This window comes from Daktulosphaira vitifoliae, unplaced genomic scaffold (assembly GCF_025091365.1).
Source record: "Daktulosphaira vitifoliae isolate Bord-2020 unplaced genomic scaffold, ASM2509136v1 Scaffold_1, whole genome shotgun sequence".
In the NCBI taxonomy this organism is placed as follows: Eukaryota; Metazoa; Arthropoda; class Insecta; order Hemiptera; family Phylloxeridae; genus Daktulosphaira; species Daktulosphaira vitifoliae.
Genome location: NW_026099572.1, coordinates 69,240,893 through 69,268,774, shown reverse-complemented (window position 1 = coordinate 69,268,774; position 27,882 = coordinate 69,240,893). Strand labels below are relative to the sequence as shown.

General features: G+C 23.2%; 5 protein-coding genes across 9 annotated transcripts; 4 read left to right on the top strand and 1 right to left on the bottom strand.

The window, feature by feature from the left end:
- The first annotated feature begins 656 nt into the window (after positions 1–656).
- LOC126907593 (septin-1) lies at positions 657–5,129 on the top strand. The gene is made up of 9 exons (XM_050688982.1): positions 657–834; positions 914–1,106; positions 1,169–1,292; positions 1,405–1,539; positions 3,749–3,866; positions 4,220–4,306; positions 4,379–4,539; positions 4,725–4,826; positions 4,883–5,129. The coding sequence occupies exons 1-9, from the start codon at positions 811–813 to the stop codon at positions 5,013–5,015; spliced, it is 1,077 nt and encodes a 358-aa protein (XP_050544939.1). The 5' UTR covers positions 657–810; the 3' UTR covers positions 5,016–5,129.
- A 1,361-nt stretch (positions 5,130–6,490) lies between these two features.
- Positions 6,491–12,992, top strand: LOC126907585 (periodic tryptophan protein 2 homolog). The gene is made up of 19 exons (XM_050688971.1): positions 6,491–6,656; positions 7,161–7,273; positions 7,353–7,447; positions 7,503–7,631; positions 7,699–7,816; positions 7,876–8,028; positions 8,088–8,254; positions 8,377–8,599; positions 8,665–8,872; positions 9,494–9,642; positions 10,005–10,152; positions 10,219–10,375; positions 10,440–10,620; positions 10,872–11,019; positions 11,674–11,851; positions 11,924–12,067; positions 12,170–12,244; positions 12,315–12,516; positions 12,709–12,992. The coding sequence occupies exons 1-19, from the start codon at positions 6,639–6,641 to the stop codon at positions 12,857–12,859; spliced, it is 2,757 nt and encodes a 918-aa protein (XP_050544928.1). The 5' UTR covers positions 6,491–6,638; the 3' UTR covers positions 12,860–12,992.
- A 998-nt stretch (positions 12,993–13,990) lies between these two features.
- On the top strand, positions 13,991–17,660 carry LOC126899481 (testin). Of its 3 annotated transcripts, none has more exons than XM_050674463.1 (7): positions 13,991–14,256; positions 14,335–14,408; positions 14,912–15,122; positions 15,613–16,508; positions 16,589–16,693; positions 16,769–16,927; positions 17,002–17,660. In XM_050674463.1, exons 2-7 carry the CDS (start codon positions 14,337–14,339, stop codon positions 17,206–17,208), a joined length of 1,650 nt encoding a protein of 549 aa, XP_050530420.1. In that variant the 5' UTR covers positions 13,991–14,256; positions 14,335–14,336; the 3' UTR covers positions 17,209–17,660. The 3 variants fall into 3 exon arrangements, with proteins under 3 accessions (XP_050530420.1, XP_050530413.1, XP_050530404.1); XM_050674456.1 differs by having other exon boundaries at positions 13,991–14,262; XM_050674447.1 differs by having other exon boundaries at positions 13,992–14,408.
- Positions 17,661–22,032, bottom strand: LOC126899498 (nuclear speckle splicing regulatory protein 1). Of its 2 annotated transcripts, none has more exons than XM_050674475.1 (4): positions 21,859–22,032; positions 20,180–20,297; positions 19,946–20,107; positions 17,661–18,747 (listed from the first exon to the last, which is right to left on the bottom strand). In XM_050674475.1, the coding sequence occupies exons 1-4, from the start codon at positions 21,876–21,878 to the stop codon at positions 18,031–18,033; spliced, it is 1,017 nt and encodes a 338-aa protein (XP_050530432.1). In that variant the 5' UTR covers positions 21,879–22,032; the 3' UTR covers positions 17,661–18,030. The 2 variants fall into 2 exon arrangements, with proteins under 2 accessions (XP_050530432.1, XP_050530439.1); XM_050674482.1 differs by lacking the exon at positions 21,859–22,032 and adding an exon at positions 21,001–21,035.
- On the top strand, positions 21,919–27,882 carry LOC126899467 (DNA repair protein complementing XP-C cells). 2 transcript variants are annotated; one of them, XM_050674435.1, is made up of 6 exons: positions 21,919–22,020; positions 23,310–24,857; positions 25,333–25,574; positions 26,484–26,709; positions 26,780–26,945; positions 27,298–27,882. In XM_050674435.1, exons 2-6 carry the CDS (start codon positions 23,343–23,345, stop codon positions 27,618–27,620), a joined length of 2,472 nt encoding a protein of 823 aa, XP_050530392.1. In that variant the 5' UTR covers positions 21,919–22,020; positions 23,310–23,342; the 3' UTR covers positions 27,621–27,882. The 2 variants fall into 2 exon arrangements, with proteins under 2 accessions (XP_050530392.1, XP_050530386.1); XM_050674429.1 differs by lacking the exon at positions 21,919–22,020 and adding an exon at positions 22,180–22,369.

Here is a 27,882-nt window from a genome sequence, read left to right as displayed (position 1 = left end):
GATTGTCAGATTTGTAATCTTATCTATGTTCGATTTTCTCTTAATATGTCGAATTATAAAATTAATAATCTAAAATAATATGGAGTAATTATTTTATTACATTTTTATCATTTCTATAAGTATTTAATTTTTGATAATTTTTCTATAAAAATAAATATATTACATTATAGCCTTCACAATATATTTTAATGATGCGCTTAAACTATTATTTGAACGTAATGAGTTGATTAAAAATTTCGATTAAAATAAGAGACTAATTTTTAAGTAGCCAAAAAATGTAATCGTTTTCTTTTGTTTAAACAATTTATAAGAATGGTTTTTTTAAGAATTTTATTTTTTTAGTTGTAACTATAGAAATCTTCATTCTATAGAATGAAAATTGATCGCATAGCATTCCCATCAGAGTAATAAACATTTTGACTTTTTGAAAAATCTTTAAAGTCCCTCTAGAGAGTGTCTATGATTTTGATGATTAAAGTCATAATCTAACCGAAATTGATTTTTTTTTTTAATTATCGAATTTTTTTATGATTAGACTCTTTAATTTGTGTATTTTTATAAATTTAATTTATTTCACAAATTCTACCGGTGTTATCTATCTCAGTGTTGCCAACACACGTGTTTATTTAGTCACATTAGGCGGTGTATGTGATAATGCTCTTTCATCGAGAGCCGTCTCAATTTCAACAATTTATTACTTCACTGTTAAATAAAACAACTATCAGATATATTTAATTAAATAACAACTTAATTAATTGATGTTATCATAGAGTAATTTTAAAAGCACAACTTCATTTATAATTATTCATAATGTCGAGTGACTCAATTAAATCGGTAAGAGTTTTTAAAGTATATAACAATGTTTAAACTTTTTTTGTTATTTATATTAAATTATTTTTTATTTTATTTTTAGTTTAATAGTGTAGAAACACCAGGATTTGTTGGGTTTGCCAATTTACCTAATCAAGTTCATCGAAAGTCTGTTAAAAAAGGGTTTGAATTTACTCTTATGGTTGTAGGAGAATCTGGACTTGGTAAATCAACATTAGTCAATAGTTTATTTTTAACAGACTTATATCCTGAACGTAATATTCCAGATGCTGTTGGTAATAATGAATGTAATTTTTGTGAAATAAAATTATGTGATATAATGTATATATTTGTCTAGCTAAAACTAAACAAACTGTGAAATTAGATGCTTCAACCGTGGAGATTGAAGAACGTGGGGTGAAACTACGTTTAACAGTAGTTGATACACCAGGCTTTGGCGATGCTATAGATAACTCAGATAAGTTAGTTCAATATTTCAAATTTGATTTTTATTAATTTATTTTTGAAAAGTTAGTAGTATAATATAAAATTTGTATCTCATATAGATGTTATAATGTTAATATTTTTATATAGTTTTAGTGCTATAATTCATTATATTGATGAACAATATGAAAGATTTTTAAAAGATGAAAGTGGACTTAACAGACGACATATAATTGACAATAGAGTTCATTGTTGCTTTTACTTTGTATCACCATTTGGTCATGGGTATGTAAAATTATACAAACAAGGCTAGATTTCAATTAAAGAATATTATGTGAACTTTAAAATTATTTACCCTGAATGATGTTTTGTTTTATTTTTGACTAATAAAATGTTAGTACCTTCAGGTGTTAATGAGCCATAAGTTTTCAATAGATTATTTTTATTTATATTGTTATAATCGTCAATTTTGGGTAAAATAATTTGATAACTAATAAAATTATAATATATTGTTCTATTTACAAAAATTAATATAATTTCTAGTTTGTTTATTATTAAATACAATGTAATTTCTTTACCAAAAAAAGTAATGAGTAACTCCTCAAATTACTTTTTATATATAGTGTGGTTAAATAAAGGCCAATATCAATTTTGTTCAAAAATTTTGTCAGTATTTTACATTTATTATATTTATACAGATTCATTTATCTTAAAACTCTTGATTAATTGAAAAATAAGAAAAAATATTAATAAACTTATGTTTTTGGTATCTTTTGGGTAATTATTTGTTTTAATTTATCAATTATGAAGTATTTTCTTATGTTAATACTTTATACCTTATAACTGTGTAACTTTATTTTTCCAAATTGCAATATACATAATTAATTTAATTAAGAAAACGATTGGTCAATACAGTTTTTGGACCAGTATTTCTGAAGTTATTAGCATTTTAAAATATACATTGGACGTGATAAGTAGATGTTGTTATCTTTATTAATAGTCATTTCCTCCCTGCTGGGTATAAAATATTAAATATAATTAAAATAACGAATTAGAATTGTTTAAAGACTATAATGAGTATTATACACATGAATTATTATTTTTAAATATAAATTTCTTTTTTTCTATTGGAAGTATCATTATTTTTAGTAACACATTATCTTACATTTCCTTCATAAATATAATTAAGTTACTTATTAATTACTTGAAAATAAAAGTAATTAAATTATTTAATTTTGTTATAGTAAAGTACCAAGTTTTTTATCTTAAATATTCAGTAAATATTACTTTTAAATGAATAATTTTATTAATTATATACATTGATATCTTTGTTTGTAAAGGAAATTAATCAAAGGCTAGAGTTGTGGAGATCAGTTCTTGAAGAAAAGGGTTTAAGAATAAGTAGAAATAAGATAGAGTATATAGAGGTACGAGTTTGAAAAAGGAGAACACGAGGTAGGTGAAATGAAGAGATCAATGACAATAGGCGAAGACGTGATTGGAGAAGTCAAAAGTTTTAAATATTTAGAGTCTATTGTGCAAAAGAGCAGTGGTATTGATGAGGATGCAAGATACAGGATTAAGTGTGGGTGGTTGAAGTGGAGAGAAGTGTCTTATGCGATAAAACAATTCCAATGAGGTTGAAAGGTAAATTCTATAAGACTGTAGTAAGGCAAGCTATGATGTATGGTTCAGAGTGTTGGGCAGTTGATAAGAAAGTAGAGCAAAGAATGAGTGTAGCAGAGATGAGAATGCTTAGATGGATGACTGGAGTGACTAGAGAAGAATTTATAGAAATGAATGTTGAAGGAAGAAGAGGTAGAGAAAGACCAATAGAGAGATAGAGTGATGCTATTGAATGCGATATGAGGACAGCTGGAGTGAGCGTAGATGATGTGGGAGATTGTGTCAAGTGGAAGTTTAGGATAAGGGTGGCCGACCCCAAGTAGTTGGGATTAAGGAGAGGAAAAAGAAAAAGAAGAAGTTATCTTTGTTAGTGTATTTCATAAATATAAATTGGAATTTGTTTTTAAAAATATATTTACAATCATCTGAATTATTTAAAAATATCTACATCAACCTTTTTAAAATTATATTTCTAAAACACTGTACAATAAAATAATCATGTCTTTTTAAAAAATGTGATTTGTAAAATTAGATGCATAGAGTTTTAAGGGTTAATAAAAACAACCTTAAAAAATAACTCAAGTGCAGAACCTTTGTCTTTTTTGTTTCTCTTATTAACTTAATTTACAAGGTTCTTTTAAACAAATCGTTTTGTGCTCAATTTCTTTTCTTCCCTAAATTTCTATTGGCCCTTAGAGTATAACATAAATAATACTGTCTCTACTTCACTTCAATTTTAAAATTAGTCCATAAAAGTAATCGGTAGATTATTTGAGTAAAAAAATTATCATTAATGTTATAATTTGATGATTATATTGAAATAAATTTTTGATTATAAAAAAATAAATGGAATATTATTTTGTTTTAGATTAAAGCCATTAGATATTGAATTAATGAAAAAACTACACAATAAAGTTAATATTGTTCCAGTTATAGCTAAATCAGATGTCCTTACTAAAAAAGAAATACAAAAACTCAAATCAAAGGTGATATTATTTTAGTATATTGTATTTAAATAGTATAAAGTAATACCTGCTATCTTAATTTTTTGAAATGGTTAGGAAATTCAAAATATTAAATAATTTTAGTACTAAACTCTGTATATTATGTATTCTATTTTACAATATTAGCTTTACTAGTAAACAAAAACTCAGTAATTACACCAAACTGTTAAATATGATGATTGCATTGAATAATTATTCTCTCTATCAGAAAATATAAAATTGTGAATTTCGAAAAATTGGAAATAATCTATTATTGCACTAAACCCTTCAATTTTCATTGAATGGTTTGATTTTTGTTTTCATTATCAAAATAATTATATAATTTAAATTAACAGATATTGCAAGAAATAGATGAAAATGGAATAAAAATTTATCCTTTACCTGATTGTGACAGTGATGAAGATGAAGATTACAAAGAACAAGTATTATTATTTTTATTTGAAAATTTTTGTGATTTGAATTTTGTAACATTGTTGTTTTATATTGCTTTATAGGTAAAACAATTGAAGGAAGCTGTACCGTTTGCAGTATGTGGAGCCAATCAACTTTTGGAAGTTCGTGGTAAAAAAGTTCGTGGAAGATTTTATCCTTGGGGTGTTGTTGAAGTTGAAAATCCAGAACATTGTGATTTTATTAAATTACGCACTATGCTCATGTAAGTATTGTAATTGTTTAAGTATATTTTCTTTTTTATAATTATAATACATTATTATATAAATATATTTATACAAAAATAAACTATATTAGTGTGTAAACCAATACATTTTATAATTAAAAAATCATAAATGTAGAACTTTATTTTATAATGCAAAATTATTATTTCATTTTTGAAAAATATAGTACTCATATGCAAGATTTGCAAGAGGTTACTCAAGAAGTTCATTATGAAAATTATCGTTCAGAGCGTTTAGCTAAAGGAATTCCAGTACCAAAAAGAACAACGTAAGTAAAATAACAATTATTTTTTTGATATATTAAAAATTAATAATTTTTTTTAGATCCCTTCCTGAACATGAAAGGAATGCAGGCAGTGAAAAAGATAGAATTTTGCAAGAAAAAGAAGCAGAGCTAAAACGTATGCAAGATGTCATTGCTAAAATGCAAGCTCAAATTCAGCAACAAACACCATAAGATAAACATTAAAGTCAATATAAAGTAACATTTAAATTACTAAAGTATGACTTGACTATATGTTTTAATTTTGAACTGAATATATAATGTACTAAATAATTTTTTTTTCTAAAGCTTAAAATCTCATTTCATTAGTTACCTAAATTTTTTATTCATAATTATGATTCAAAGAAGAATAAGCTATCTCTATCATAAAAATACTGATATTAATTATTACTCTATTGTAATTAAAAAGTAAAATCTAACTACTGCCATCATTTAAAAAAAATTAGTTAGTTTATACATATCAGTTTATTATTATAATTTTGTATTGTTTTATTGTACATTTAAATTTATACTGACATTCAAATTCCTAAAATAATAATTTTTTAATTTATCAATAATTAATTGTTTTGTTTTTCTTTAAATTAATTACTATTATAAAATATTTTTCATTCATTGTACTCTTATAATTAAAATCTATTAAATATGTTAATAACATTTAATTATAATTGTTCTTAGTATGTTTCTTATTTTATAATAAATTACAGATTACCTCTTAGATACAGTGTTAGAGTGTGTATTTTAATCAATAATGTATGTTCTTATATAAATGCATTTTATTTTATAATTATTACTGTAATGAATTATTTGATTTTATAAATTGAAAAATAATTTGTAGCTTATAATTAGTTTTTAGGATTAAAAATATGATATATTTATATTTTATACAAACAATTTTTATTTTATGATACAAATCTATTTTTTTTTATATAAATACAGATTTATATATTGAGTATTTTAACTAATTAATTGTTTTTTTCTATTTCCATATCATTAACATATATATAGTTTTTCCATATCCAACGGATCACATGTATTAATAATTTTGAATATGTTATGTTGAATGGCTCTTGTACATTTACAGGGATAGAATATATTTTTATATTAAAAAATATTGTTAAGTGTTCACTAAGCAACCAACAAAACAAGTCACCATCATGATACTTTTAAAATAATAGGTTTATTGATGCAAGAATAATATTTTAGAAATTTACATGTATAGCAATTAAAATTTTTAGGGTAGGGAAAATATAAAAAGAAGCCCATTAATTTTCTTTAAATGTCATGGATATACAATAATAGAAATACTAAAAAATAAATAGTACGTTTTAAAATAATTTTTTAGCACGTACAGAAAATTTAAATAAAAACGTAAGGGAAGGGTGCATATTTCCACTCAAATATTATCAGAAATATGTAATCGTTTCATACGTCAATTTTTCAATATATAAGATGTTGCTAAAAAAAATTCACATAATTTTAAAAATATTCAGTGGGAAAAAATAATTCATCAATGTAAAATTTAACATTTATGATAAGATTTTGTATTAATTTCACAGATATAGATAATATTATCTATATCTGTGATTAATTTTCAATTTTATTCAGTGTAATTATCTTATCAGTTTTATCATTGATAAAGTTATTTACAATCACGTGTTTTTTTTAATATCTAATGGTTTTGTATACTCCAATTTTTTTTTTGACTTATTCAAGAATTTCAAATATTGAATTGCTTAATATTATGTTACACTTCATATATTAAAATTTAAATATATATTAATTGTTACTGTAATTATCATGAGGTTCAATTATAAGGTATACAAATTATAAATGTGACCCTAATATTATTTCAAAAAGTTAAAAATATTCATATAAAATAATATTTATTTTTTTAATAAAAATTATACTTTTATGAGCATAAAAAAATTAAATGAAAATACTAAATTAAATACTACTTTTATTTTTCAAAGTAAAAAACTACATTTGAATAAAATATAAAAACTTCAGATACTTATTAAACTTTTAAAATTATTTTGTTTAAATTACATTTTTTTTTTTAGAAAATTATAAAACATTGCAATTTTAAACAGTATATTCTCTTGTATATTTTTTATGTAATATATTTTTTTACCATGAGATATTCTCAAATATGCAAACAATTTTTTTACTATTTAATCTCATTATTTGTTGATATTTTGAATCCCTATTTTTCTGCGAGTACTCTACAAAATTATGTCAAAAAATAAAATTCCTACCTCTAACAGTTATAATAAAAATAAATAGTAATATTAATGATTACAAGGTAAATGTTTTTTATAGTTTTCTAATGTTCTTGGAACTGTTTATCGAAAAGGGAATTTATCATTCACACCAGATGGCAATTCAGTTATTAGCCCTGTTGGGAATCGTATTTCAAAATATGATTTAAAAAAGTAAAATAACTTATTATTTATATTTTTCTTGAAATAACAGTATTGTATTTTATAATTTCTATATAAAATAACTTTTTAGTAATTTGTCATCTACTTTACCTGTTGAAAGTTCTCATAATTATGAGCAAATTGCTATATCTCCAGATGGAACACTTTTGTTTGCTGTTAATGAGAGTAAGTAATAACTTAAACAATATTAATTTGAATTATTATTTATCTTAATTTTCAGTTGGAGAAGCTGATTTAATTAGTCTTATTAGTAATAGAGTTATTCATAAGTATAGATTTAATGACCGAATACTTCACTTGAAATTTAGTCCTAATGGAAAACATATAGCAGCTTGTAAATTAAATAAAGGTATTTTTTACAGTGATATTTAAATCTTTCTTGATATAAATACATTCATAAAAATATTTTATTCTAGTTTTTATTCTGCAAACACCGGGTCATTTCCTTGGTCAATTCAATCAATTTGCTTTAGAACGAGTTTTCAGTGATATTCTAGGTGATACTACTTATACTGCATGGACTGATGATTCCAAGTAAAAAAATATAACATTTTTATACAATGTAATTTTTCTATATTGTTTATTTTTAATAGCATATTTGCTGTGGGTAGTAAAGATGCTACTGTCAGATTATATACCATAGAAAATTATTCTAATTTTCGTCCCTATTCACTAACTGGACATACAGATGCTATTATTAGCTTATTTTTTGAACAAAATTCTCTTGACTTAATGACTCTTAGCAGGTTTGTATTGTAAATTAAAATTTGGTCATTCACTAACAAAAATAAATTTTTTAATGTAGGAATGGTCACTTGACTTTATGGCAAAGTTCATTTCAATTAGATCAGTTATCTAGTGAAGTGAAATCTGATAGTAAAAAATTAAAACTTAATGAAGATGAAAATGAAGAAGATGATATAGATATGTCTAAAGGAGAAGATCAAGAGCGTTTTGTAAATGACAAAGAAGGTATTAAATTATATTGTTTTATTTTAAAATAAAAATAATAGTTTTATTAAATAAAAATTAATTTCTCAGATTATTGACGATTTAGTTTATTTAAATACCAATTATTTATCTTACTGTCTTAGAGAAAATTAAAAAGAAAACAAAATTTGGAAACAATGTTGAATTAATAAGTTATAAGAAGTTATCTCGTCATTTTTTAAATGATCATCTAAAAGAAGATCATAGTAACTTAAAAATGACTGCTGCAGATTACCATAAGAAAATTAAAATTTTAATAAGTGGATTTTCAAATGGGTCATTTTTAATTTTCGAAACTGTGGGGATGTCTTTAATTCACTCATTGAAGTAAATTGATCATATATTATAACATTCTGTTTTAATGATTTAAAATGTTTTATTTTTATTTTCAGTATTTCTGATACTAGTATAAGTACTATTGTGTTAAATGAATCTGGTGATTGGGTTGCCTTAGGTTGTGAAGGTCATGGTCAATTGTTAGTTTGGGAATGGCAGAGCGAAACTTATGTTATGAAACAGCAAGCACATGGTTCTGAAATATCTTGTTTGGCATACTCTTCTGATTCTATGTATATTGCTACAGGGGGTGAAGATGGAAAAGTAATTTGTATTTTTTTATTATAATATCAGCATTTCCTATCATAAATTAAGTTATTTTGTTAGTGTAAACTTTCATCAAATTATGAAAACTATCTGAAATTTCTAGTAGTTATTGGGCATTAAAGCCAAGAATCATATAATTTTTGGTATAAATGACTAAGATTTTTATATATTTCGCATAACAACGAAATTGAAAACTAAATTAAATTTAAGGTTTTTTTATTTACTATATAATTAAAAAAGAATGACTTTTCAACCAATTGTCCTTTATGAGTAATCAGCCTTTTTATAAAGTTAAAAATAAAAATTTATAATTGGTTTCTAAAATGAAAAAATTGTATTTGACAAGTACAATAAATAATAAATCTATGCTATGCCTATTTTAAGTATTTGGTATTTTTGAGTTCAAATAACTGACCCTTTTTTGGCCTAAAATATTTATAATAGATATGAAAAGATAAGTACATATTTTTGCATCAAACATACATTTAAATGTGTCCAAGTAATTTTAATCACTTTGACACAGATGTCAATCAATACTAATTTAACTAATGCCTCAACTCCAATTTTCTGAATTCCTACTGTACTAATTATTATTTATTATAATTATTTTTAATTAAGGTAAAATTATGGAATACTCAATCTGGATTTTGTATAGTGACGTTTTCTGAACACACAAGCTCTATAACAAATATTGTATTTGCACCCAACAAGAAATTTATTATATCAGCTTCTTTAGATGGTACTGTAAGAGCTTTTGATCTAACCAGGTAACCTATTATTATTGAATATATATGAATTACTAAAGGAAAATCACAATTTTTAACAAAATAATGTAAATTTTTCCTAAATAATTTTTTGTAGAAATAATGTTAGTGATGTTCATTTAAAAATTGTTTGAAAAATAATTTAAGTTTTCTTTAGTTTAATAGTAATATTTTAACTTAACAAGAATGAATTTAAAATGTTTTCATAAAACATTCACCAGTCATAAAATATCAATATTTGAAAACTTTAATGCATTTTTAATAATTTTGTTTGATGATATAAGCTATTTCAAATACAAGCCACGGATATTTATATAATTTTATATGAAATTATATAAATACTTATAAATTATGCTTATGACTAGATACCGGAACTTTAGAACATTTGTATCTCCACGACCTGTTCAATTTGCTAGTTTAGCAATTGATTCTAATGGAGAATTTGTGGCTGCTGGTGGTCAAGATGTATTTGAAGCTTATCTTTGGTCTATGAAAATTGGTAGACTTTTAGAAGTGAGTGAAGTTAAAAATTTAGCTCTAAAATAACATAAAAGGGTATATAATGTAATATTATTATAGGTGTTGACTGGTCATGAGGGTCCAATAGTAAGTTTAGCTTTTAGTCCAAATATTTCATGTACTACTTTAGTATCTGTGAGCTGGGATAAAACATTACGTATTTGGAATGCTGTAGAAAATGCATCTGATCATGAAACTATTCAACTTTTTGCAGATGGTAATTTCTTATTAAAAAAAAAACTTAATTTTTTATAGTTATTCAGGTTAATAATTATATTTAGGCTTATGTGTTGCTTTTCGTCCTGATGGAAAAGAAGTGGTTGTAGCAACTTTAGATGGCCAATTATTATTTTTTGATGTCCGTACTTCAACACAAGTAGGAAGTATTGAAGGAAGAAATGATTTAGGAAGTGGTAGATGTGATACTGATCTCATAACGGCAAAAAAAAGTCTTCAAGCAAAGTAAACTTAATGTTTTTAATATTACTCTAGTTATTTTATAACTTTTAATTAAAAAAAAAAAAAAATATTGAATAATGTTCAATATTGCACTTATTGTTTCTATTAATTTAATATTAAAAATACTTAGTTGACATTTGGTTGAGCTAGTCATGGAATTTATTATTGTATTAAATAGTCTAGTAGCTAATTTTGGTTTTTTAATTTGATCATGTTTTACACTTGTGACTAAGTTTAATTATTTTTATTTTTAGAGCTTTTAATTCTGTTTGTTATTCAGCTGACGGACAATTTGTCATAGCAGGTGGGCAATCAAAAAATGTTTGTATATATAATGTTTCTGAAGCAATTTTATTGAAAAAGTTTGTTATTACTCAAAATCAGTCATTTGATGCTGTTACAGTAAGTTTTATAAGTCAAATAAACATTAAATTTTCTTAAAAACTATTATGAATATTCACAAATTTCAAAAAAGGTTATGTTATATCTTCTCCTTTAATTATTTTGCAGTTCTTTTACTGTCATTTACTTTTCACAATAAGACTGGAAAAAAATTGGGCTAAAATGATACTATGTGTTGTATATAAGTTTTAGGATTTTTGTGATTAATTCAAATGTTTGTAAAACATTTTGTATTGTAATCACATTTTTAGAGGTAGAACTAGCGGCAGTCAAATGATTTGGCCATCGGAAGAGATAAAAAACTTATATGAAAAAATTTTGTAGGCGCTGTAATCTCTGTAATCCAAGCATTATTTATTTGTATTAACTATATCAGGATATTATTTTGGACTATTTTTATGTACGAAAATGGCTGTTTTTTTAAGTTTTCAAAATATAAAATATAAAAATGTCAAATAGGGTCTGTTAATCAGAGGAGCTAATCTCTTATTCTCTTTTATTTAATCGTCACTTGGTGTAACCATTTATTATTAAAGTTTTTTGAATAATATAAGATGCTTCCATAAATAATTTAAATTAAAGTCTTAAAACTTTGCTAAAATTTCAACACTATTTATTATAAAATAAAATTTTAATTAAAGAAATATATATTAGGATGTTATAAATCGGCGAAAAATGACAGAATTTGGAAACAAAGATCTAATTGAAGAACGAGAAACACGTGAAGGTGGAAATGTTAAATTAAAATTACCAGGTGTTCATAAAGGTGACTTGGCAGCAAGAACATTTAAACCAGAAATTAATGTGTTAGATGTAAAATTTTCGCCGACTGGTATTTAAACATCTTTAACATTTTTATATATTTTTTAACATATTAAATATAAAACTAAATTTATGTTACTAGGTTTATCCTGGGCTGCAGCTACTACAGAGGGTGTGCTGATATATTCATTAGATAGTGAATTTATATTTGACCCTTTTCAACTAGAAATTGGTATAACACCATTAACAACAAAGAAAACATTATCTGAAAAGGAGTATGCAACAGGTGAGTGTGTAGATTTTTAATTAATGTATAACTTTATTTTTCTCTCTATTTATCCTAAAAAATATTTAATGATAATAACGTTCATTTTATTTTATTAATTAGCTTTGATGATGGCTTTACGACTCAATGAACCTGAACTAATAACTGATGTGATTGAGTCTACGCCCTTTAAAGACAGTGAGTGTTAATAAGACTTTACCTTACAATAATGTTCTACTACATTTTTGGTGTTTTTTATTTTTTGAAGTCGATTTAACAGTTATTTCACTACCAAGACTTTATGCAGAAAAAATTTTAAAGCATATAGCTATTTTAAGTGGAACCACCAAGCATCTTGAATTTTATGTTCATTGGATAAAATCATTGTTAAATTCTCACCAACCTCATCAAACTACTGTTTTAATGTTGCAAAAAAATTTAACCAAAAGATATACAGATCTATCTAAAGTGTAAGATTATGAGTCTATATAGTTTAATTTTTGTTAAGTATTTTTAAACTTTATAATAATAATTTTTAGATAAAATGAAATATTTTAAATATAATTTATGCATTTGAAATGTAAATCTTACTACAACTATTTTAAATTTTATGCCCATTTCATATCTCTTAATGTTTAAATTAAAGAGTTACTATCTTTTAGATGCGATTTTAACAAATATACTTACACGGTTGTCAAAAGAATTGCGCATTTGCAAACTGTTGAAGCCAAAGATGAAATTAAGGATGAAATATTACCTATGGATATTGATGAAGTAGCTTCTAATACTGAATTTGTTGATCTCAAGAATTAATCAATATTAAAATTGTCAATGAAAATGTACAACACTAAAAATTATTTACAGACATTAATTTTTAATATTTACTTTCAAAAAGTTGGTTTTGTTTTATAAAATAGTAACAACTTAATTTACAATTTTAATAAAAATTATTTTATAAAAATGATGTTAATATTTATTTTTAGTTGAATCTTTAAAGATCTATCTTATTATTTATTATTTTAAATAAAGTAAGGAAAACTTGGATTCATAGACAGAAATCAGGAGGGCTTAACTCTACAAAATTTTAAGAAAATTATATGTATTTTTTATAAAAAAAAAATAATTTAAGCGGTGGAAAATTCAATTTAACCTCCCAATTTTTTTCAACAGAATATTAACTTTTTATCCAAACATTTTTAGTTTTCTGTCAATTCTATTAGGAAATTTGTTATTTGAGTTTTATAGTTATGGTAATCTTAGTAATTCTTATTGATAGAGATGTACATAGGTAAAATAAAATAATATCATGCTGATATTGTTAATCTACATTAAAAAAACTAGTTGGTTGATATATCACTAGTGTATTTTTTTAGGTAAATTAAGTTAATTTTGCTATTTTTTGGTACATAGTGGAGACTTAAACTCTTAAAACTGATAAAATATAGAAAGGGTCATTATATTAAATTTTTTTGATTAAAATTGATGTAAACATTTATTTCTCATACAAAAATTTAATAATCTGAAAATCATAATTTTTGGACTTGGATTAATTTAGTTTTAAAGTACAAAATAAATCGTACAGTTTGAATAAAACACATAAACTAGTGGTAATTAAGTTTAATAATTTGATCAATTTTGTTTCTTCAAAAAATATGCGTTGAATAAATAACGTATTTCATACTCTATATTTCTAAGGTATTTTCGTATATCTAAATAAATAAAATATATGTTTAACTTAAAAAAAATTATTAGTAGCAATAACACAAATTATGTGCAAAATTGTATCTGTATATAATGATTTTTAGTACGGTAAACACAATAATAAATATGCATTTCAATTTTTGATTCATTTGAGAATTAATAACAATATGTATATTATTTTTTATAATAGTAATCGAGTAAACTATGTATTAGATTTTTTCTTTTAGGTTCATAAGTTTCTAGTAGAAATTTTCTACTTCAGTTCTCAGAATTCAATTTCTTCATGTAGTTTGTATGAACATTGTACATAGCCTTATCAAGAAATAATTTCCATCTCTACTATCAAATGATGAGTAACCAATAAAAGGAGGATCATGCTTATACGAATGGTTCTTTTAAAATTCTTATACGTTGACGTCATATATACATACCTATCATGATTATTTTAATTTTTTGTCTAATACTTATATAATTTATATCTCAAAGTAATGTGGATTTTTGTTGTAAATGTACATGCAATATATATATAAATTAATTTTAAATAGATCAGAACTCAGCATTTTATTACAATTATTTTTTTAAATTAGCAATGGCATTAGAAGCAGAAGAGCATTTCAAAACACCTGAATGGGTTTCCAAGTTAGAAAACAAACATAAAAAGGTAATAAAATAAAAAAAATAATATAATTAAATATTATTTCCAATAGTTATTTTTAATGGAAAAAGTGTAAATCTAAAAATTGGATGCTTCCGAAATAAATGTCAAGTGATAATATGAATTACTATCAATATTTAAAAAATTTAATTGATTTTTTGTTCAAGAATTAATAATTAAATATCTATATATTTTTGTAAGTATTTGTGTATGAAAATATTAGATTATTTAAAAACTAAATTGTTTGAAATATTTTTAATGGACATTAATAGTAAAACTTTTTATTTTTTGTCTTAATTAACATTTAGATGATAAATGTATTCTATTTACATGAAATATTATTGGTTAGTTAATTAACCATAAATTTAACTAGATAAATTAATCTAGTTTAATAATTTACTTTTAAAAGAGTCAAATTACTCTTGCTGCTATAATAAAGTATTTTTAATGTACTTTTTAAATTAAAGTAGTTATTGTATTGAAATTTTACTAGTTAATTTATGTTATAGCACCATAAATTAGCTCATGAAATTGGATCTGGTTCATCTTGTTTGAATTGTTTGGATAAATGTCCTGGTTTAGATCTACATTTCTGGCGAAAAGTATGTAAAAATTGTAAGTGTAAAAAAGAAGAACACAATATAACTGAAGATGATCAATTTGAGCAGTTTGAAATATTGTTTAATGATTCCAAGTCAAATTATCAACCAGTCAAAGCTAGTATGTTTATTTAGTATATTTTGATATCAAAAATACTATGATACTAGTTATACATATTTTTTTATAGTAGTTTCATTCTCTTTTCTTTAATTTGTAAAATTTAAGTGTTTAAATCTGAGAAATTTTTTTTTACAAAAAATAATTTTATGAAAAATTTTACAAAATAAATACAATAGATAAGTTATTTAGCCAACAATAAAACTATTACACTTTTTTTTCAATTTATTATAATAAATTATTATTATAAAATATAAATAATAAATCTAAATTTAAATTTTTAAGAAATTTGAGTTTCTTGTCACATAGCTGTCAATTAGTTACAATTAGTTTTATTGTTGGAAAATATTTTTTGTTACTTATTAAATTAATAGCAGATATATTTTAATATGTTTTATATTAATAAGACAAGAATTAACCTATAAAAATACAATTTTTTTCTCTTATTCCTTTACTTTTTGAAAAAGTAAAATGTTTAATTGTATATTTTTAGCTTTGAATATGATTATTAAATCAAATGGTCAAATAATTCAAGTTCAAGCTGATCAAAACCAAAATACTTTAAAATTTGATTGGATACCTCCAAATGTTAATAGAGATCTTGCTTCTGAATATATGCAGCAATTACCATCTGATAAATTACCAATAAGTGGTAGTGAGGGAGCATTATATAGACGCCAACAGCTTGAAAAACAGGTTCCTTTACATGATTTTAATGCAAATGTTTGTCACAATTTAACAAAAGAAGAAGAAAATGCAATGTCTTCATATTTAAAAGAATTGAAAGAAAATGCAGTTGGTCTAGGTTTTGTTAAAAAATTGACAGATAAATCGAATCCGTTATCATGTTTAAAGAATCTGAATTTAACTACGAATCCTTTTAAAACCATTAAATATTGTGAAGATAATGATTTTCCACCTCCTCCTTCAGAACTACTTTATCCTGATCCGACTAATTTAAAAACTCCTCTTAAGTTTGTTAAAAATAAAAGTTTTTCAGAGGTTGATAGGCTATGTCAAAGTTTTCCTAAAAATTCTTTAGATAATGTAAATAATAATCAAAATGATAATAAAATAACTTTGCCCACTAAACCAAATATTTCCAACTCGCAAAATTTATCCCAAAAAAATGATAATGTATTCTCAGTCAATCAAAATGATAATTTCACACCCTCACTATATGAAGAAAATAATCCTAAATTTCTAAAAAATAAAAAAGAAGTTGTACCTTCTGCTCAAAACGATGTATTCATTGTACCAGAAGGAAAGAAATTATTTTGTAAACAATGTAGTGGTATGATTCTTCCTGGAGAAATTGCTGTATTAGCAGAGCGAACTGGTGAAGAAGTGCTCTGGCATCCTTCATGTTTCGTGTGTACTACTTGCAAAGTTAAATAGATTTTTATTGTTATTATTATAAAATATAATCATTTTTTAAACTTAAATAAATTAAAATTTTTATTTTTCAGGAACTATTAGTTGATCTTGTTTATTTTTTCTTTAAAGGAAATGTGTATTGTGGTAGACATTATGCAGAAAGTCTCAATATTCCACGTTGTCTGGCTTGTGATGAAGTAAATAAAATATATTTACTATATTTAAATTTTCTATTGATTTATTAAATATTTTACAATTTTTGTTTTTTTTAGTTGATATTTTTGAAAGAATATACAATAGCTGAAAATCATACATTTCATGTTCGGCATTTTTGTTGTTTTGAATGTGACAAACCTTTAGCTGGCTTAGAATATGTTCAGATTGATAATCAACCAGTTTGTTTAGACTGTTATCAAGTGAAATATGGAAAAGTATATGCTTAATTAAAAACATTAATTAATTTTTAATAAATAATTATATTTTTATACTATATATATCTTTTTAGAAGTGTGAAACATGTCATAAAAACATTTTTGCTGGTGAAAATAGAATTGGCTGGAAAGATTTAAGTTGGCATGAGTCACCAGCATGTTTCAAATGTTATCAATGTTTTACTCCTCTTTTAGGTAAAAAATTTACTGTAAAAGATGAAAATCGCCCTTTGTGCAGCAAAGAATGTGTTATTAATTATAATAATTCAACTGAGATCTAATTTTTTTTTTGGTAAATTTACTATATACAATTATTTATTTTTATAATATTATTTATAGAGTTGAGTTATTAATTCCAAATACTATTTTCTAATTTATTGTACAAAATTTAATTAATTATAGTGAACATACAACTTAATAAATTTGGGAAAATTTAATTTAATATTTGTAAGTTACCCTCTCATCTTTATGTATATTAAAGTATTTTCTAGATAAATAACTAAATTGACCAATTAATTTAACTTAGTCTATTTTAAATTATTGGTTATTTAATTTTTATTACTATGATAAATTGTTCAACAACTTAATTTACTACTGGATGTGGCTACTAGGTAATAACAATTAATGATTTATATGTAGTTGCCACTTTCAGCAGTTTACATTTAGTATCATTGAGCAATTTAACATATTAATAAATATTGATAATATAAATTAAAAATATATGATTGTCAAATTTATTACTTTTTATATTATTTATTATTTGGTTATCAATTTTTTGTTTATTCTAAATATATTTATTATAAATAAAATATTCATATTATCCGATCATTTGTTATTTATACATAAAATTTATGCTGACAAATGTAATATCACTAATACAAAAAAAGGAGTAACTAAATAAATGGAATAATTGTAGTTGTTAATGTTGCATAAAAAAAAAAAATAGCATGAAAACTTTAATAGTTAGCAGTACATTTTAAAATTATTTCAAAAGAAAATACTATAAAAGAGGAGTTAACTGCTATTAATTATAAACAAATTTTATACCTTGACTTTATCCACAAATTTATGTACAATATAAAACATTTTTTATTTCAAAATGATCAATTAACTCTAGCCATTTTTCTTTCAAAATATCTTTGTTGAGCTGCTAAAAATACCTCCCCGACAGTTCTTTTTTCCCAAATATTTATTTTTGGAATAACTGGTTTTTTAATCTTTTCTTTCCTATCTTGCTTATCTTTGTTAGCATAATTTTCCAATTGAGTATTTGATTTTAATTCTTCCTTTAATTCCTTATCAGAACTATGACTAGATGATTTATCAATAATTTCACCTTCCTCTGATCCACTTAAATTACCAATTTTATCTTCAAGTTTTTCACGCTTTGGTGAGTTGGGTGGTGATGTTGAATCAGACATGATTGAGTCTTTATCATCATCAGTATTAATGATTTCTGAACCTTCAGATGATGCTCTTTTTCTGTATTGACGATTTTTATCAGGTTTTTTAGTCTTTATTTCAATATCAGATTCTTCTTTACACAATTCTGATTTATATAAATGTCTGTAAAAACTACCCATATCTTTTTGTTTAGTTACATCATTAATATCTTCTATTAATGATAATTTTTTATCTTCTTCATCCATTTCTTTTAGTTCTTCAAGTTTTTTTTTGTATGACGAAGTAACAAAAGCTTCTTTATCTTTAAATGCATCACCTTCTGCTTCTCTTTCTTTTTGAATCATCCTTTCATTTCTTCGTTCATATTCGATTTTTCGCTTTTCAGCTTGAACTAAAAGATTTTGAATATACTTTGGCTGAGAAAAAGAAACGAAATAAAAATTAAAAAATTTCAGGTGTCATCTAATATCAACAATTAAACTACACTTTAAGATTTTAACAATTTAGTTTTATATATTTCATGGAATAGTGACAATTTATCTTTTTTTTGATTTTTTAATACCTTAAATAATAAAAAAAAAAAAAACACATAATTATAAATAAGAAAATTTTCATTGATTAGCTATGGTGAAGTGGGGTAAACTAGATCGATATTTTTAACCAAATAAACAAATATGTTAAAGTTTTATTACATTATATAAATTATATTGGTTTAATAATTTTTGAGCTTAATTTAAAAGTTATGAAATTTAAAATATGGTGATAAAAAAAATGACCTGGTAACTTTTTGATTGAATGGTTTTCATTTAAATTTTTTTTAAATGGATTTATAAATTATTTGTTTAAAATTAAATAAAAGTATTATCAAATTATGATTTGTTAATAAATATTGCATTAATTCTTATTTAGTAAGTTATTTATCCTGTTTTTAATTACCTCAGATTGATATAAAATTGGTGTATTTATAAACATGCACATTTGGGGGCATTGAAAAGACTCAAATTACATATTTATGACCATTATTTTATCATTTTAGGTCTAGAAGATCTATTTGAAAATTAAAAAATATATTTTATAGCTGAAAAGTTGAAGAGTCATTTGTATGACCTTTTTTTATAACAATTTATTTGAATTTTTTTATGCTTTAAATTTCACAATTTTATTATTATTCATTGATAAGTGCAACTAGTAAATAATATAACAGATGTACAGTTTATAGTATTTCTATGAACCAATAGTGTTTATTGAAATAACATTATCGTCTTTTTAAAATAAGTACTTTTTTTCTAAAAGCCTCTAAACTTTAAGCAACAATAACTCGTTGAAAATTAAAATAATATGAAAATATTTTTTATACAACATTTTTTATCAATTGAATAAATATGATATATGTGAAAAAACAATTGTAGATGCTATTTGAAAATTAAAATGAGTTTAAGTTATAAGGAATGATAGTAGACAATTCATTTTTTGTATAAAACAGCTTAACAAAGAACCATTATTGAAAAAAAAACCCAATAATTTTGAAATTTTTATCAATGAAAATTAGCCTTAATATTTTAAAAGATGTTTCATAAGGTATAGTTAAGCAATCACCCTGTATTTCTATTTTACCTTTCTATCTACTTCTTTCTTTTTTTTACCATCAAGGTGTCCTTTTTTCAATTCCATTTCATCATAAACTTCATCGTATTGAAAAACAGTAGCATCTTCTTCTAAAGCTCTATCGATAATCAAGTTAGATGTTCTTTCTTGGGCTTTGGTTCTGTTTTGAGTCTTTAAGTTAATATAAATAATGAAATTAATTAATACTTCAGTTTAATGACAATTACTTAATATTAACTATACTTGGATTGGTTTCTTTCCACTATTATTTTCATCAGAATCACTATCATTACCAAAAACGTTTTTCATTTTAATAGGTTCATTTAATTTTTTTTTGGGTACAGGTAGAGTCAGACCATAACTATAATTAATATATTAATTAATTCTATTTTAACTTAAAAGATAATTAAAAAAAAGTTGTATTTTTGTGACTAACATAATATCTAACAAGTATTAGTTTTATTATTTAATAATTAATAAAAAGTGATTATTGCTTAAATTAACATTAAATGTTAATTTAATAAAAAATTAAATTTTTTATTACCAGTAAAAAAGAAAATATAATATATACATTTTTTAAAACATTTAATATTGATAAAAAAAAAAACTTTCTCATCTCAATAAGAGATGAAAAATACAAGGCCATCTTTAAAAAGTAATGCAAATATTATATAATATAGTATATTATATAGTTTCATGAACTATGAATTATTAGATAAGTAATACTTTTTATGTTCATCCCTTATGCCTAGTAAGGTATAAACAATATTTTTTCAATTGAGAACACATATTTTGAATTTAATAAAATGTTTGAGGATTTCTTTTAGTAAATGGTGTTAAAATTTTTAATATAAATTTATCTTTTTATTAGATATTACACTTTAAAGTTTTGAGTTAAAATATATGTACAATATATGAGAAATTATATTAATTGTACATTTACAATTCTGCTATTCACAAATATGCAGTTTTATTGTGAATTAAAACTTTGTTAACAGGTATGCTTATAGTATGGTAAGTAATAACACATGATATTGTGAATTAACATTTATAAATACACCAACCAGCAAAACAGATAGGCCATCTGTCAATAAAGTCATTATTGATAAAAAAATTTGAAAATTGTTTTCATTATATAAATAATTGAGTGGGTATGATAAAAAAGTCACCCTATACAGAGTGATTACTTTATTATATACCACTCGATTATTCGCAAAATAAATACATTATTGGATAAATAATTCTTGATTTTTTTTATTTATATATATATTTCTTGATTTATCAATTATTAATTAATTTTTACAATAATCCCTTATAACTTAAAGGAATGTCAACTTTATTCTTTTTAATGGCACCATAGATATTTAATTAACTTATAAAATTGAAAATAATCTAAATTAGTTAATGACTAGTAGATAAACACTTTTGGATCAAAATTTTAGAAGCTGTTAACAAATTAAATAATTACTGGAGATAAGGAATGTGTACTGCTGTTTGAATCATTAGGTATGTCCCTGCTGTTTTCTTCATATTGCCTTGGTATAAAAATGAGAATAACTTCCAAATTACTAGTACAAAAGTTGTTATTAACCAGTCATTTTTTTAATTAGATAATTGTCTATTTTATAAATTATTTAAATATGTATGTTACTATTAAAAATAATAAAGTTGACATCATTAAACATTATTAGATTATTAATCAAAAGTTATATGTAACTAAAAAAAAATTATTTATGTAATGTTATATTTATTTTGCATATAATCGAGGGATTTATGGAAAACGAATCACTCTGTATATATATACATATTTGTGTGTGTTGAATATAGTTAATGACACTATAATGAATTTTTGGAATTCTTCAATATCTATGAAGGCAGAAAACATTCAAATTATAATTTCAAAAAAAAATTAGTAAACATACGTTTTATTGTTAAATGCCATTACTTTAATTTTATTAACTATTTAACGTATTAAACTTATAATAATTTTATTTCATATCAATTTAATTAAAACGAATAAAAACTAAAACAGTTAATATTAAACATGTAATTAAAGAACTTCGTAATGTTACAATTAAGTTAAGGTAAGTAAAATTTAATAATTACTGCACAATGTTATTATTATTATTACTATTATCATGCTTCAAAAAAATATTATCAGTACTGTTACTTATCTGTTATTTCAGATAAGTTAGTAATATCTATACTCAACCAAATTTCTATATTTTATGTAATAAGTATAATTGGCGCTATTAAATATTTCGTAACTATTAAAATTTTATTAATACAAAAATCTTAGGCAATGTGATTGAATGTTTGGGAATTTTGGATTTATAAATATATATTAATTAATATATTATATTAATGTATTATAAAAGCTTTATCATTTCATAATTCAAATAGTTGAATAGATGATCAATTCATTTTTTCTCAGTAAGATGATTTTTTATCATTATTTCTGTTTTTTTTTCTACTACATTATTTAGTTCTAATGCAGTGTATTTATATTTCAGATTAATAATTGATGTGTATATCCTTTATTATTTTAAATTCTTAATGAAAATTTTTTTCCTGTATTTTATCATAAAAAGTTGATTATAGAGTGAATCAATAGCGAGCCAGGAATTTTCAATAAGAGACATATACTAAAAAAAATGTTAGTGAACCTTTTTTAGATAATTTTTTTATCTAAAAAAGGTTAAGGTTAAGAACTGATATAGGGGGTCTAAACCTATTTAATTGCTCTGGAATTAAAATATAATATAATTATGATTCTTATTTAAAATTTTTAATGAAAAAAAAATTGTTTTTAAAATAAAATAGTTTTTGTTTTCTTGAGGAAAAAATTACTGGAAAACAAAAAGTTGTTGGTTTTTTTGTCTTTTTAATATCTAAAAATAAAAGAAAAAAATCAAAATTATTTTAAATTTCAAAACAGTATGTTTAAAGTTTTTTATTAAGTTGAACTTCTTAAACTTAATTTTATATTTATTTTTTAGTCAATAAAATGACGTGTGATGGTATGTAGATACCAATGTTTAATTCTGTTGTACATATGTAGGTTTTTCTGTTCTCTCTAGTACACGCAATAACATTTATGAGAGATCTTTAAATATTAAATAAATAATAATTATATACATTTAATTTTTGTAAAATTGTTGCTATCATATACTGAAAAACTAAAAATATTTAATTCTGATTGATGTCATCTAGTGTTTTTTGATGTTAAAAATTAATTTTTTAAGTTTAATTTTTGTAAAAATTCCTTCTCTTATAGAAACTTTTAATTTTATTCTACTATCTAAAAATTATTCTTTTTAATGTTTGATTTTTAAGTAAAATATTACTAAAAAAAATTTGTATTTTTTTTTAGTTACATAAATATTTCAATACAATACTATTTATAATGTTACGAAGATCGAAACGCAACATAAAATCATCTGAAGGAATTGACAATTCTCTTGAAGCAATCCTACCTACTAAAAAAAAACAAAAATTAAAAGACAATCCTAGAGATATCTCACTGCATAATTCTGATGATGAATTAATGGAATCTGATTATGAATTAATGCCTAGCTCTATCTTAAAGTTATCAGAAACTGAATCAGAATCAGATGACAATGATTCAAATATTATTGTTAATAACAATATAAAATCAGTTCCATTATCTTACAAATCAAGTAGTGAAAGTGAAGATGATACAGTTTGTGAAACAAATTTTGATTTTAGTGCTGTATTAAATTCCCAAAACGATAAAAAAAAAGTGTTGGAGACTTCTACATTAAAGATTAATTTAAATAATGATAAAGAAAAAAATAACTGCGATATTTTAGATATTGCCACAATGTTATGTAAAGGAGAAAAATTAAAAATGAATCCAGAACTGGATGATATTAAAGATATAGAAAATGATAATAAACAAGAAGAAAATTACAAAATTCCAGATGCAGTGGAAGTAATAATTAAACTTCCTAATAATGTCAAGTGTAAGAAACTACAGGATATGGAAGTATTATTGAAAAGACGAATGAATGTAATATGTAAAGAAACTCAAGTACTAGTTCATAAAGTGAATTTGCTTTTATGGATATTTTATGGAAATCGCTTAAATGAGATCCTCAACTCACCAGAAGTGATGTCATCTGCATTGTCTCTAATTCCTTCAGAAAAAGCTTATCCACCAAAGCAATGTGACTTAGTTTATTTAGAAAATTATATTAACTGGTTTTCAAAAAAAATAAAATTAGCATCTAAAACAGATCCTTTACAAAAAATAACAGTAACAACATTAGTTGATCAATTTTCTAATTGTTTAGCTAAAACACGCTTTGATTTAATTGCTATGTTTATATCCATGTTAAGATCATTAGGGTTAAATGTAAGATTAGTTATTAATTTAAATGCAATTTCTATTAAACCAAACTTAGAACTACTAGGGTCAACAAACAGTAAAGATAAGGCAAAATCTGAAAAAATAGTTGAAACTCAACAAAAAACTCCTTCCAAATCTGAATATTTTAAAAATAAACATGAAAAATCTGTTTCAAAAGACAATAACAAGTGCAAGATAAAAAGAAAAAAAACTTGTGACCAAATTTCTGATTCTTCAAATGAAGATGATAAAATATTTGTAAAAAGAGATACAATAAAGAAGCTTAAACATATAAAACAAAAAGTTACAACATCTCAGACTAAAAAAATTGAGACAAAAGTAAGAAAAACCTCCAATATTAAAAAATTAAAAGAAATTGATAAAATTGATCGCCGTGTCCTATCTACCGACGAAGAAGATATTATTTCCAATGATACTTTAAAAAACAAAAAAAATGATTTTTGGGTGGAAGTATTTCTTGAAATGGAAGAAAAGTGGTTTAGTGTTGATGTTATAAATAAACGTTTACACTGCATTAAAGAAATCTATGTGAGTTAATCACTTAATTCAATATTTGTTTTTAAAAATTGCTTAATATAATATTAAAGTTAGAATATAGTTTTTTACATATAGGGTATTCAGTAAATAAGGAAACGGGTTTCTATTCTCATTGTTTGTAACAATTAAGCTGTTTCCTTATTTATTGAATACTCTGTATATTATTCAATGTGGTTTAATGTGCAATGATTTTATTTTATTCATAATTGTATATAAATTTCTCAGCTTTGCATCAAAGTTAAAAATTAGATTAATCAATCTTGGGAACTATTAATTTGGCTTATTAATTTTACTCGCAAATCATTGTAGTTAATTTAGTACATGATATTATATAATGTCAGCCATTTAAAAAGATTTAATAGCAAAACTAACAAAATTATTATTTTCTTATTTTTTTTATTAATTCTATTGAAATAGCTGAGCTAAACTAATATTTAGTTTTTTTTTTTCATATTATTTGTTATAGAATGGGACATCACATCCTATGCGATATGTTTTAGCTTGGTATAATGATAATAGTATCAAGGAAGTAACAAAAAGATATGATCCTTTCTTTCACACTTTAACTAGAAAAATACGAGTTGACCAAAAGTGGTGGGAATCAACTTTAAGATTGTATAAACCTTTGCCTAATTTTAGAGAACGTGAAGAAGATGAAGAGTTAGATAAAAGACTTGAAGACATACCACTTCCCAAGACAGTTTCTGAGTATTAATTTTTACTAATAAATACATTTTTAATTTTTTTATTTTGACTATTGTTATAAATTATATATACGTGGTGATTTGTTAACTATGTCTCACGTTATATCTTTAAAAATAGAAATGTTATAAATAAATGTTTTTTTTTAATCATTATGGATCTTTGATTAGCTGTTTTACAAGAAAAATTAAATTTCTATCATCATCCCTTATACTTAAAACTTGTATCAACTTCAGATTTTCAATTGGCAACCTATATTATATTTATATATTTTTGTCCATCATAAAAAAAAAAATTTAGCAAAATAAAAAATAATAATTTTTAAATAAGATGTGCTACTTTAAAGTTTACAATATTTGATGAAAAAATTCAGTAGTTTTTCCAACAAGGTCACATTATTATTTTATGTAGCGATAATAGCTACCGGTTTACTGTGTTTATAATAAATAATAGAATAGCGCTTATCGATTTACGACCAGTAATGTTCGAGTCTGTCATATTTTTTTCTTAATAAACCCTAAACTTTAGAGAGCCGTCGAGCACTTAATATTAACTAAAATTAAATATTTTTTTTTATTAAACTAAATCTAATGGTGTAAAAACAAAAAATAGGGTTGCCATTTGATTATATGAAGTTGATACAAGTTTTAAACATAAGGGATGGTGGTAGAAATTTTAATTTTCTTATGAAACACCTCATCAAAGATCCATAATGATTAAAACAAAAAAAAAAATGTTTATAACATTTGTATTTTTTAAGATATTACGTGAGACATAGTTAGTCAATCATTCTGTATATGTTATCATCATTAGAGCTAACAAAATTACAGCCATTATTTACACATATTTTTAATTTTTGATTAATACGTGATTAATAATTTTTATTTAATATAATTTTTTACTTAAATTATATAGGTACAAAGATCACCCACTGTATGCACTTGAAAGACATTTACTTAAATTTCAAGCTATATATCCACCAAAACCACCTATTCTTGGATATATTCGAAATGAACCAGTTTATTCAAGAGAAAATGTTCATGAGCTAAATGGACGAGAAAATTGGCTAAAAGAAGCTCGGGTTGTTAAAGTTAATGAACAATTTTACAAACAAGTTAAAGCACGCCCAAGATTTGATAAAGTAATTAACTATTTTATATTTTTTTTTTATGATCGTAATAAATAAATAATTTTTATCCATATTTTAAAAGAATGGCGTTAGAACTGATCCTCCACCTTTAGAATTATTTGGTTATTGGCAAACTGAACCTTATGATCCACCAACAGCTTGTGATGGTAAAGTTCCAAGGAACTGTTATGGAAATGTAGACTTATTTAAACCCAGTATGTTACCAAAGGGTACTGTTCATCTCAAGCGTAAGTAAATATTCTAACTTTTATGATTAAATTAATTTAATTTAATAATTTTAGTATTTATATAGTAATTAGTAATTCATTATTCTTATATGATTAAAAAAAAGTCTTGTGTTATCAGAAAATTTATGAAATGCTTCCTACCTAAAAAATTGTTTGCTATATTCTAATAATTCTAAATTGATTCTATAAAATTAAATTATTGGATCTGTTTATTTTTGTGTGTAGGTAGGTTTTAAACAAATTATGAAAAAAAAAACAATCATAAGTGGCTGTTATATGGCCACTTTATGATATTAAAGTATCTTATTATTAATCTACATAAAATGTTGAATTAAAATTTCATTTATTACAGTTCCAGGATTGTTGAGGATTGCTAAAAAACTTAACATTGATTGCGCACCTGCGGTTGTTGGTTTTGATTTTCATTCTGGTGGTTCACATCCAGTGAATGATGGATTTGTAGTTTGTGAGGAATATAAAGATACCCTTATAGATGCATGGAATCAAGAATTAGAAGAAAGTCGTAAAAGAGAGCAAAAACGTTATGAAGATCGGGTATATGGTAATTGGAGACGTTTAGTGAAAGCTGTTTTAATTAGAGAAAAGTTAAAAATAAAATATAATTACTTTAAAAATAATCAGATAAAGCCATCAAGTTCAAAAGCATCTTTTTAAAAAGTACAATTGGTGAAATTATTTATTTTTACTATTTTCCTATTATTTGTGATGTTATTTTTTGAGATTTATTTTTTTTACAAACTATCATACTTTTTTTACTTTTTTAAGTTATAACTATATGTATATATGTATTGGATTTGATGTTTTCTTTTTTTTTGAAATATTTATTTTTTTGGTGCCATTAAATTGTTAACTATTTACCAAAATAAACTTGTATTAATATTAATTATATAATGAATACTTATAATATTATGAGTAA